The sequence below is a fragment of the Penaeus monodon genome, chromosome 17 (assembly GCF_015228065.2).
Source record: "Penaeus monodon isolate SGIC_2016 chromosome 17, NSTDA_Pmon_1, whole genome shotgun sequence".
NCBI classification, from domain to species: domain Eukaryota; kingdom Metazoa; phylum Arthropoda; class Malacostraca; order Decapoda; family Penaeidae; genus Penaeus; species Penaeus monodon.
Genome location: NC_051402.1, coordinates 33,732,771 through 33,745,902, shown reverse-complemented (window position 1 = coordinate 33,745,902; position 13,132 = coordinate 33,732,771). Strand labels below are relative to the sequence as shown.

The 13,132-nt window shown below is 35.6% G+C and overlaps 1 protein-coding gene across 1 annotated transcript in view; it reads right to left on the bottom strand.

Moving 5' to 3' along the window:
* LOC119583352 (mucin-5AC-like) overlaps positions 1-13,132 on the bottom strand; it is a 66,277-nt gene that overhangs the window by 11,228 nt on the left and 41,917 nt on the right. Inside the window, exons 4-8 of the mRNA XM_037931825.1 lie at positions 4,080-4,683; positions 3,271-3,407; positions 2,979-3,091; positions 2,560-2,700; positions 1,211-1,489 (exon numbers count right to left, since the gene is read on the bottom strand). Of these exons, the coding sequence (XP_037787753.1) occupies positions 1,211-1,489; positions 2,560-2,700; positions 2,979-3,091; positions 3,271-3,407; positions 4,080-4,683 (1,274 nt within the window). The remainder of the gene's footprint in view (positions 1-1,210; positions 1,490-2,559; positions 2,701-2,978; positions 3,092-3,270; positions 3,408-4,079; positions 4,684-13,132) is intronic.

Sequence of the window (13,132 nt, the reverse complement as noted above, 5' to 3'; positions counted from 1 at the left end):
GCAACAACAACCAGACAATTTCAACTCCAAGATGCCGCACACTGCTTATTTTATTCAGACTATAGACTGAATAATGATCAACTATGGAGTCTATATAACAACAAAATTATCCTTCAGTCTCGATTTATCAGGAAGTTTGGCAAGTAGAGACTTTAGAAAATAATGAAAACTAAAAATACAACATATGCTCGTAGTATTTCCCGTCGGGAAAGGGTTAAAATTATATTATTAATACTTGAACAAATCATAAAGAATTAAACGTACTAATAATTTAACAAGTTGAAAAATTTATTGTTAACGTTTAACAATCAATTATATGCCTGATAAATGCAAAAATAACAAACAGTCAATGAAACATTCACAGGAATAGCTCATTTGGGAAATTGAAGTTGCTGCAGTTTTCAAATTTTAGGCGAGGGAAAGGACAAATCCACCAGTGAAATACAAATATTAATCAGAATGCAGTTTTCCATCCACATTGCAGGATTTACATCAACAGCTACCATATGTTTTCTTTAACCCATTCATGACAAACTTTCCCCTTACTATATTGTGAAAATTAGAAGTCTGGGACACAAACAAACTCTCTGCTCTTAGCTGCAGATTGAGCTTGTCAAAAAATGTTAAGCACACACATAGATGCATAGATACTTGCAACCAGCATTCTGGCCTGATTTGCCATAACAAGATTTACATCTTCTGGTATGAATGGGTTAAACAAAAAGAGTATTCATTCAGATTACAATACATAACCTTTGCTCGACTTCCAAAACTTTCCCCAATTAAAAAACGAATTTAGTAGCTCCAATTCTATTCATTCAATTGCTGAGGCCTGTTGCAGTCTCTACTGGACTGCAAAGTTTCAATTCAAAAGCCAAGATCAAATATAAATATGTAGAGACTTTCAATAATGAGAATAATTTAACAAGTCATTGATATAAGTATGCATGAATACCCAAGATTACAAATGACAGCGATGCATCTATTTCCTCAACTATATGGTTAACATTTGACACAATTTTACATAATACAAGAACATGTCCTGCTCCAGTATGAATAAATATTTCTAAGGATGACTTTCTTCAAATTCAAATTTTGCAACTTTCAAAAATCCAATACTGTCTGTTTGAAAGAGCAGTTTAACAGATGAGCAAGAAAAAAATTCCAAATAAGTATGCACAATAAAGAAACAACATAGTAAATTACTTACAAAGGCAGCTGGCGTTGTGTAAGAATATGTGTACGAGTTGGCAGTAACGGTTGAAGGCGTTGATGAATACATAAACCGTTGTCCCCCGGGGTTGTTGAAATTGGTATTTGGGGCAGGGGTCCCAGGTCCTCCCGGTAACCCAGCTGAACCTGGGGTTGAGGGAGGACCAGTTCCTTCCTTCCCCTCACCTCCTCCTTTATTTCCATATGATGGTAATACTGATAAACAACCTAGTCTGGACACTGGCTTTGTCTTTATTCTGGCAAGGATGGGCTTATCCTGAAATAAGGAAACATTTTTTGTTAATCCCTCAGTGTCAGTATTATATATCTCTCAGTGTCATAGACTGATGATTTCTAGCAACCGTCCAATTGCTGGGAGTGGGAGTCCGCTACATGGAGTGGAACTTCCCACTTGACGCACTCTAGCACTTTGCCACATGTATAGCCGTACCTGACAAATCAAACAGTTTGTTATGATGGCTATACATGTGACCCAGCAGTAACGGTTAAGGACAAATTATATGAAAAACCAACAGCATTTCAAAGCACATTAACCCCTTTGATCCTAGTGAGGTGATCATACCACCACAGGAAAATCTGGCTGAAGGTCTGGCAAAGTGAACCTGCTGTTGCGAGTGTTTCAGCTGAAGGCCAGAGTGACGGGAAAGACTCGCCACGAGTGTACAAACCTCTTGGGAGGGTTATTAGACTCATTTGGCAATTTTGCATTATTCCCATCTATGTACAAGTGTGGAATGTAATGTCCATGAGCTGTGACTGAAAGAGCGCTGGCTCCATGCAGGATGCCATTTCCATGCTCAGCATTGTATTCCTGGCACCTTGAACAGCAACATAGTTGTATTACACAAAACTGAATATTACAAACAAAATTTTAAAATGACACAAATAACAGTTACATATTTATCTTTCTCTTGCACTGAATTGTAGACTGCCTAAAGAGATGATACAGAGACTGTGCAAAGAAAAGAGTATTACCATCTAGATAATGCAAAACAAATGGCAAATATGGACACTGAAATATGACAAAAAAGCTAAAAATGCTTATGCATAAGAAGAGGAAATAACTTTGCAAATAGGGAGTAGAGTCTTGTCACCACACACACGTTCACGTGTGACCGGCCTATAAGCTGCCGCACAGCAGAGTGGTTGGTTACATAAGCCTAATGCCTGGATTTTTGGTGAAGTAATTGCCATGACAAAACCAGATCCAAGGGGTTACCACAACTTTTGCTATAACACATAACAGACTAGTATATATCAATGAACAACAAATACTTTTTAATGTATTCAAAGATGTACAACAAAATCTTTAAATTGCTACCATACCTTGAAAGTCTTGACAACACCTCGGAGGTACCAATAGGCTTTTTGTGCGTCTTCATCAGATTCAAATGTAACATACCAAGAGGAATTGTGAACAAATTCACAAGAAACTACCTTAGGGCACTCGTCACTTTTGAACATCGCCTGTAAGAGAAGTATACATCTTCATTATACTCTAACTTGGTTTACTGGGACCACTACAGTAACCAGTAAGGTATCTGAATTAATCATCAACCAGGTTTGTGATGCTTGGCCCAAAACAGGTTTGTAGAACTTTGGCCAAAACTTTTACCATGACAAGTGGTTTCCAACTTTTGGCTTCGTAATTTGAGTAGACAATATTCTTTTCCAGTCTTTTTATCATGTGGAGAAATTATAAATATATATATGGCTAAGACCCTCAATGGTTAATCTGTACATACCTCTATTTCTTCAACTGGAGTAGACTCAGGAATTTCTCTTAGAATTACAATGCATCTTTTATAGTTAGGCCGAACTCTGTTATTTTCTTCATCAAGCTGGACAAAAGGCGATTCTGTAAATGTGAACAAGAGTATATATAAACCTTATAGTTATTTGGCTTCTAAAGAATATAATGGCAGTGCTCACCACTACTTATGTGAATGAAAAACTTCAAAATGTATAAAAAAAATCCCTTAAGCTTTCATCTGCATTACAATTAGCCTAAAAAGTATAGCACAGGTAAAATCATACCTTTGAGAGCTTCTACAATAATGCTGTGGTCCTTAGTGATGCTCTTAAATTGTGAGCAATTTGCCAGTATATAAACTGGCACATACTGGTCACTGTCCATCTGAGAGATCAGGTATGGGTCGTTGCTCAGGTTCTCCCTGAAACAGGTGTTGCTTTTACACTTTTTCTAAAACCTATTTCTATTGTTTTAGTGCACAAAAATAATAATCAATAAAATTTTGGTAAAAGAAAAGAAAGAAAGAAAGAAAGAAAGAAAGAAAAAGAAAAAGAAAAGAAAAAAAAAAAAAAAAAAAAAAAAAAAAAATTATATATATATATATATATATATATATATATATATATATATATATATATATATATATATATATATATATATATATATATATACATACATATATATTTCAACAGGTTTGTTACTACAATAAGTTAGTTATTTGCTACATGTGCAACAAATAAATTACTATGCAGTTTTCCTTTGGCACTCAATCTGCCACATAGCCAAATTATGGAGATTACATGGAAACGATGAGTGCAAAACTTTGACCTATCCATATGCTGAAACTTTCCAAACTTTCTTACCGCACCTTACCCCCAATCTGAAGATAATAGTCTACACTTCAGATAAACCCTCACAATGTATACTTCTGAAACTTGATGGAAAACTGCTCAGTGCAGCTGTATTAAGTAATACGCAACTGTACCTGAGGTGGATGCTAGAGATATATAGTCTATATAAACGTAAATCTGCTGCTACTACTATCAATGTTCCAGAGAAGAAAAAGGAGAATAAGTAATAGGTCTTTACTCACCTAGAAAAGAAATATTCCACTTGCTGTGCCACCAACTGCTGTATCTGGTCCCGGGTGAGTTGCTGAGGCTGCTGGGTGGGCTGCTGTTGTGGTTGTGCTGGAGGGGTTGCCGTGGGCGTACTCGGAGTGGGAGTCTGTGCTGGCGTTGTCTGTGTGCCCTGTGTCTCGCTTGTAGTTGTGTCCTCTTTACTGCTACTTTCAGGAATCGATTCTTCTGGCTTTTCCAGGTTTTCAGTAGAGGGAGCATTGCTACTACTAGAGTCTGGGGTGGGCACTGAGGCAGGGAGGGGGGAGGCACTTGGTCGACTGCTCTCAGGAGACACTTCCCCATTCTGCTGGCTGCTGCCCAGGGGAGTGCATGCCTTTGCATTCCCCTCTTGATCTGCATTCTGTCCAGCTGCTGCCATGTCTTGAACTGTGTTGTCAACTTGCACAGCTTTACCAGGGGCTTGGCTTGTGGGACCACTGGTGCCACTAGTTGTGTCTGGGGAGGAGCTACAAGGCTCCACTGGAGACTCTACTGCCATGGGTCCAGGAGTATCAGGAGTGTGGGGGCAAACCCCACAATACTGCTTGCCAACATCCCCATTCATCAAGGGGTAAACTGGAATGTGAAAAAAATAAATTAGTATCATCTATAATATTATGGCTAACTATAACCAATAATGAATACCTGTAAACCTTTAAAATGTATGATAAATAGCCGGGCTTCAACAATATCTTAAACCAAAGCCACAGTAGGCATAGCATGTATGTACATGTCATGCCCACTATTAGTTTACTGCCTGCCTCACCTGTTTACCCTTTGCCTTGATTTATGATTTTTTTTTAAACGTTATTTTATTTTACTGTTACTAATGTTTATAACATTATAGTAATAATAATGTCTGTTATAAAAATAACACCATCGATATTCATAGCATAAAATAAATCAAGGAAAGGTGACATCAAGTAAGGTCACAAGGTCTACTAATTGACTCCTTTATGGCTAAGCACTAGCAGAGCCATCTATGTGCAGAGACATTTCACAAAAAAGTAAAAAATGAGCGCATTTTCCCAGCGGTTAAAAAAGGGAAGAATGGCTGCTCTTTTTCATCTAAATAATGTCCACGACCATCATATATAAGCAAAGAACAAACATAACATTCCTTGATTTAACCATAATATGCCTTCAATACAATTTTTTTTCTAATCTTTTATGACCTGAATGTATCTTGGAACTACCTGCTACTGACAATAAACCTACATATCAAGGACTTTACAATGTGGAATGCCAAAATTTTAACTTCTTGGGTATGACGTTGCCTAAATGGTGTCATTATTACAATGAACTAGTTCCCCCATTTTCAGATTATATCAGTTTGGCAGAAGCTGCACTGGTCTTGGTGTTACAGGTGACTTTCCAATTTCTGTCATGAGTACTGGCCTAATTAGAGGGGTTCTTGGTCCAGAAAGGATTCTATACATTTTTATTAATGCTGTCTCCTGCCTTTGAGTTAATGGGGTGGTACTCACATAGGGTCTTGGACCGTTCTTTGCGATTTCTTTGCACTACTGCTAGATCTTGAAGTCAACACTGCTACTTAGAAGAAACATTTACATTGTTACAGACCCAATGACGGTAACCGATTGCAGTAATACAATAAACTAGCCACTGCAATAAATGTCACTTATATTATGATGATAATATTACACACACCATATATATTTAACTTATTTGGGCAACTGTGTTTCTTGGCATTCTATTGCATGCATACATGAGTACATGTGGCATCACTTGTACTTTCTAATAGAAAAATTGTGTCACTATGTAGGAAACAGATCAATTACTGGTTTGATGATATATCAAAATCAGCCTCTAAGGTTTACTTACTACTTGGTTATACTACTGTCTTTGACCACCCCCAGAAATATATCTGACAGCTAATTTTTGTCTATGACTCAGCTTAGGTTTTAAGACAGGTAAGGAAGTGTCACATACATATAAAGATTACACTTAAAACCATATTGGAAAGTTACATGTCAAAGATAATTCAACATCAGAATGATGAGGAAAACTCGGATGCCCTTTTTGATTTAGTCGAACTTTAAATTAGCATTTCCAACATTTTTTCTCATTTTCTATTCACATCTGTAAGAACTACTTTAATCCGTCCAGAAGCATTCTTTCCTGTTGTAGATTATTCAGCATTGGAAATAAGGACAGCTTGGAGGCCCATTTTATTTATGGTAAAATATTAAGTGACCCATCACCTAGTTTTCAACAATTTGAAAAATACAAACAGTCCAGTATAAGTTTACAACCGATGCAACACAAATAAATATTGGGGTGCCACACTAAATCTGCATTTACCAAATATTCAATATTATCATAATACTAGTAAAATCTATTGAAATATTTACCTTCCCATGTTATTCATATTTAGTTATCATATTACAACAGATTATCAAGATGGGGTCTATAACACTGTAAAGGCTTCTTCTAATTAGCAGCTTTAACCTGAGATGCGGAATCAGCTCAAATTGCCAATGAAATTGCTAAGAACGGTCATAGTCCTTTGGTGAATACCACCCCCTGGCCCATCAACATCCTCTGGATTCATTTCTACCCCAGGGGTATTCCAAGCAAAATACTAAACTTACATAGAATGTTACTTGCACCAAGAGTGCTAACAATACAATACATTTGTAATATGTCAAAAATTTATTTTGATTAGATAGTCAATACAGCTGAGCATGTACATACTGTAGTCATTTGCTACTTCACGATACTGCATTGAGACTATGAATATCCATGAGAAAAATTATTATCAAATGCACTGCCTTACAGGGTTAAGCGGACTGCCAGTGGAATTCTTCAGTAATCATTTGAAGAAGAAGAAGAAGAAGCTTCCCACAACATTGGACACATCATTGCTGCCAATTTCATGAAAATTAAAGTTATGGCATTTTTATAATGGGAGTGTACAGGGCCCTCAATGAGACAGTACAATACATATTTTAGCCACATATCTGTACCTAACATTGATCCATAATTCTTTACAAAAATGTTAAAAATAAAAATATAGTACTTTTTAGCATCTTATGTGATTGCACATTAGTTTTAGTTTATATTTTTCTCTAGGTAGAGTAGGGTGCATGCCAAGTCAGTTTGCTATTTTTGTCTATGCATAATTTATCATAATACTTCTATTTGACCTCACTCACTTAATTTTTAAATATATTGAATGTGGCACCACTTTAGTATTTTATTCTTACAAAAGAAGTATATATTGATAGTGAAGCAGAGGGGAAGAGGAATGTAAGTACACATAGAAATGTCTATGTAAAGTGCAGTTAAGCAAGGTTAATGGGGAAAATTACTATAGTCACTATTCAGCATGAGGCAGATGCTATTTGACCCATTTTAGTGGTACTAAACACCATTTTAAAGAGCACACACATTACAAGTTTCCAATGATTAAGCATTTGTATGCTGATATTTTCTTTTTAAGCTTGAAAATAGTGTACTGAATATTTTTAAAATTAATCTTTCTACATAAAACTCAAAGGAAATCCTAACATCTATGTTCTCTGTAATGTTTCCAACTAATCATGGTCTCTCTGGTAATTCTTTCATGTACCTCAGTCATATGATTATTTCTATCTTATTCGTTTGTGTGTTTTTGCTAACCCCCCCCCCCCCCCCAAAACCAATGAGTTATGAATCTGAGGTTTAGAAGAAGATATGTATGTATATGTAGATATCTTCTACCAGTTAAAGAAGTTAGCAATTTCCACCAATGGTCCCTTAAACCCCTATGTCAAGATGAGATTACTTGAGTGACCTCTGTGACTGCATAGACATCATCATTATACAAATATAGAACACACAGAGGTTGAAACCATTCACCAGGCTACTTATCATAGTAAACTTAATTCATTCCTTTAAATGTGCTTTTACATTTCTTTATGCATTAATTCTAAGAATTAATAAAAATTAACTACGTCTTGTCTGAATGTTTGTTTAAAACATTTAACCATTATGCAAAAATAAGTTGTCATAAAAGTAAGAGATTTTTAAAATAAATGTGAATATAAAGAACTATCATATGTCTCAATTACTATAACTTATTACAAAACAAATAATTGCTTATCCTAAGTTTTCAATTAAGTATGAATGTATAGAAAATTATTTAATTCTGTCTGACTGCTAGATTCTTGAAACATTAGCTCATATTTAGGATTTCTTGTGAGAATGTGTGATAATCTATATCTCTAAAATTCTCATTACAAACATAACCAATTGACTAATAGAGTAAAGCTGCATATCAGTCACCTTCAACACTTGTTAATAATATCATTATGTGATGATAATGCTAACCCAATGTCAATGGAGAGAGAGAGAGAGAGAGAGAGAGAGAGAGAGAGAGAGAGAGAGAGAGAGAGAGAGAGAGAGAGAGAGAGAGAGAGAGAGTGAGTGTGTGTGTGTGTGTGTGTGTGTGTGTGTGTGTGTGTGTGTGTGTGTGTGTGTGTGTGTGTGTGTGTGTGTGTGTGTGTGTGTGAATTTTGTTGCAAACACGTGCTCAGCCACCATGGGGGTCCTAGTGACTGTGCCAGATTTCCCTATTCTTGAATTTGCGGGAAAGTGTGTTCTATCTAATACTATCAATATTCATACTTTTATTATTCTTACTGATAGTATGAGTAAATTGTTATTACAATATTAATAATATTAGACAATAAAATAATACAAATGAAGCTTTCCAAAAGTCAAAGAGAGGGGGTAAACAAGTGACTAAACACTTGTAGAGCCATCTGTGTGTAAAGACGAGAGATGAACTTGTATTACAGCGGGAATGGAATGTATTCTTGTCATCTGGGCCAATTGGGTTAATACAAGTTAATCCACTCCCAAGTCAAACAAAAATATCAACACAGTTTTTGCAAACATATATATATATATATATATATATATATATATATATATATATATATATATATATATATATATATATATATATATGCATCACGTCAACATAAATCTTATAATGATAACATTTACAAAATATTTTGAAGCAAGCCTTGGTGGCAAGAAGTAGCTCAAGTACCAATGCTGAGAGAGAATAGTGGAGCTCAGGCCTTACAAAATTTATTCTTCTTCACATTAAGAACATTAATAATAAAATGTATTATATCTTCTACATCAACACTGTTTAATATTTGTAAAATAAATTAATAAAAATTGCTTTTCAAATCATCACAATAAAACTGAAGCCACAGTTTTGCCATTCAAACGTGGCTCTGGTCCCTATATTGGTTACATTATAATTACATACTTTCCTGGCCTAGCTATGACCAAACTGGCTTCAAATTGTAATTTGCAACATGAAGTGCAAAATCTGTGAAAAATCTAACAATTAACGAGAAAATTGAAAACTCCACCACTTGCATTAACTAATGGCAGTTTTGAAAATATGTGCGTGTGATTTGCCTGAGAAAGAATTGAAATGAGCTTTTTCTTTCTAATTGACAAATTCCATATTGGTTTGCAATATACTTACAAGATTATAAAAAGTGGATTCTTATTGTCCCTAAAACATAACAGGCAAAGAAGAGTCTAGTTAGAAAGCTTGGCTATCCTCAGTTCCCCTGATCATGAGTTTTGGTTTGGCCAAATGGGTAATAATTCCTGATCTAAGTTTGATTTCAAAGTTATACAAACCTTGTAAACCAAAAAATCAATTGATACTCCCATGTTCTTGGGTGAAACTGAGCTTTGGATGGAACAAGTTTTTGCTTGGTTTAATTAGAGTAAGTTTTGCTACATCTCCTTGGCCTGTCAGGGTGAAGTTGAGGGAGTGGCCCATGAATAAAAAATCATCAAATGTTAAAATCTAAGTGGCTATAACAACTCTCTAGCATTATTAAATTATGCTCTATCAATCCTAATAAAAATCCATATCATTTACACAGACAATCCAACTTGCAATCTAGACATTTTCCAGAATATCCATCACGGTTATGATCAAATCACATTACAATTTCTAAGTATATGTTGTAGATAAAAAATAACAAGATGCCAATAGGGTATGGACTAAAAACACTAAGGGCAAGTTGAAGCTTAAAGCACTTTTGGTATTTGAGATAACTTACTTTGCCAATACTGCTATTAGTTTCATACAAACACAATTGGTTCACATTTTGACACGAGGACAGTGCAAAGACAGAGATCAAGCCCTTAAAAATCTACAAAGGGAAGGAAAGTCTACAATGACCAGTCAAAAATACCCCCACACTGACTGAACCAGTGTGGGGGTATTTTTGACAGGTAATTGTAGACTTTCCTTCTCTTTGTAGAAAAAAGACATTCAATTCAGAAGAACATATTATATAATGCCCAGTGCAAGTTTTGGAAAATATAAAGACATGTCATAATGTCACTCACTAATACCTGAAATTATATGAACATCAGATTGGAAGAAAATGGGTTGTGAAATACAGAACAGACAAGAGTCCCTGGCAATCAGGTGGCAGTTAGGGGCCAAAGCCCCACCTTGGGAAGGAGTATGCAAGGAACATATAAACAGGTAGCTCCATTTCTTTCCATTTAGCCTACTGAACCCAAAAATGAATTACTTTTTCCCAAGAGTATTCTGAGGTTCATTAATGGTAAGGAACTCTCTTTGTTATCATACATAAAAGGGAGAATTTTTATTTTACTTCTGGTCAATCTGTGCAATAATTTATGGTCTTTTACAGTGCATTTCCCTTGAAAATGGTTAAGTAATAACAGTAGTTGAAAAATAACCTAAAATGAAAACAAGAAGACAAGAAATAAAGACTATCTAATATTTGCAATTAATAGCCAATGAGGCAGAGGCTGGCTTGGAAGCAGCCAACTAAGATTTTCATCAATCCAAAGTGAGGTTCCCTATTTCTATGTGTATGTGTCATACAGCAATGTTTGTTGATTACTAGGCATGCCCCAAGGTTTGTTTAGGGGTACAGTCACTTCACAAACAATTACCAATTCATCTAGAGCAGATAACCAATGAAAACTGCTTTTCAGTCAACCGGACAATCACCAGGACTATTTCATGTTGTTTACTATACAGAGTATTGTGCAGTTCAACTATCTGAGGCAGTCCTGAGCTTGTTCTTGTATCATGAAGTGTATAATTACAGTAATGCTTTTGGTGCAGGATTTATACTGATGATAGACAGGAGGTTTATCTTTAAATAAGGAACCAGTCTTCCCTATTTCTATGTGTATGTGTCATACAGCAATGTTTGTCGATTACTAGGCAAGCCCCAAGGTTTGTTTAGGGGTACAGTCACTTCACAAACAATTACCAATTCATCTAGAGCAGATAACCAATGAAAACTGCTTTTCAGTCAACCGGACAATCACCAGGACTATTTCATGTTGTTTACTATACAGAGTATTGTGCAGTTCAACTATCTGAGGCAGTCCTGAGCTTGTTCTTGTATCATGAAGTGTATAATTACAGTAATGCTTTTGGTGCAGGATTTATACTGATGATAGACAGGAGGTTTATCATTAAATAAGGAACCAGTCTAAGGTCTAACCAGTCAGAATATATATATGACCTTCATGCTATAGTACCATGAGACATACAGTACATCAGGTAGGTCAGCAGATCACAACAAATTCATGGATGATTTTAAATTCTGCACGAGACAAATCATGTGTTGTAATCTTTTTGACACTCCCCACCCAAAACCCCAGTAGTATGAGGGTTCCCAACTAGGGGGATAGGGAGGGGGAGGAAGTAACTCAAAAGCCCAACGTTATGCTATGACCAAATCGCACTATACGAAGAATCTGGCTAGGATCATATTACAGGGTGTTACGTTATTATTAACGTTATGGTGGTGTTATGATAGTAGATTTTACCGAGACCTAGGTAGGATGCCTGTGGTTTTTCAAAAGTTGGCGCGTTAGCATCATTTCATCCCTGTGTGCATAAACCTAGCAATTCTGTGGCTAACATCTCACATTGTGGAATGGGCAGACAAACCTAACCACACATTCTAGGTAGATATAACTTATCATCCACATTTTGTCAAACAAGGAATCAGTCCACAGATCTACAAAGTAATGCAGTATCTGTTTTGCATTATGGTAAAAGTATAAAAATATAATAAAAGAATAAAAGTAGATAAATTCGTAAACTGTAAAAAAAAAAATCTTCGTCTGAGAGAACTTCCGCACCTCCACAGCAAACTTGTTAATTATTACAGCACTTGCTAGTCTATTCTTATTCCTAGTAATTAAAAAACTATCCAAAATTATATACATTGTGGTTGTGGCATAACAAAAACAGGGCCATAGAAACTATGCCTCCAACTTAAAACTGCTAAAACTGTTGTTGACTGGGGTGTAACAAAATGTTGTTTAAATGTACATTGAAATGTAGCTTGTCTCTCTATCATTATATATAATGCAAGAAAGTTAGTTTCACTATTATGTAAATATACTAACATTTCTATAACTGACCATTTAATAATCATTCCTTAATGCATAGTGGGCCCAATGCATAAAAAGATGTTGCTAGTTTTCCATCACCACTTAATCAAAATACAAATAGAAGTTTGGATCAGTTTCCTTGAATAACGTGTTATGTATTAAAGCAGTATTGCACTCAGAAGCACAAGTTAACATACGTTTCCAACTTGTTTCCCAAGAAAATTTCTAGAGTAAAATGCATAGGTATACAATGTTTTCCTAGTAAAGGGGGAATTCCAATATAAAAACAATAACGTATATGAACACTCAACACCCACTCTAACTAGGAAAAAAATATTTATCCCAATAGGGTAGTTCTCAATTAACTGCAATTTCTGAGGCACTGCAATGTGGCAAAATAGGCTCTGAGGCCTCTTATTCCGCCGATAGAACATAACACAGCAGTTTCTCCATACGGAACCTACGCTAACCCCTCGTGCATAACGTACGCCCCACTTTTCAGCCTCAAAGCTTAGAAATCCCCACAAAAGCACCGACCGCTATCTATAACTGTATACATATCGCATGATACAAACTGTAT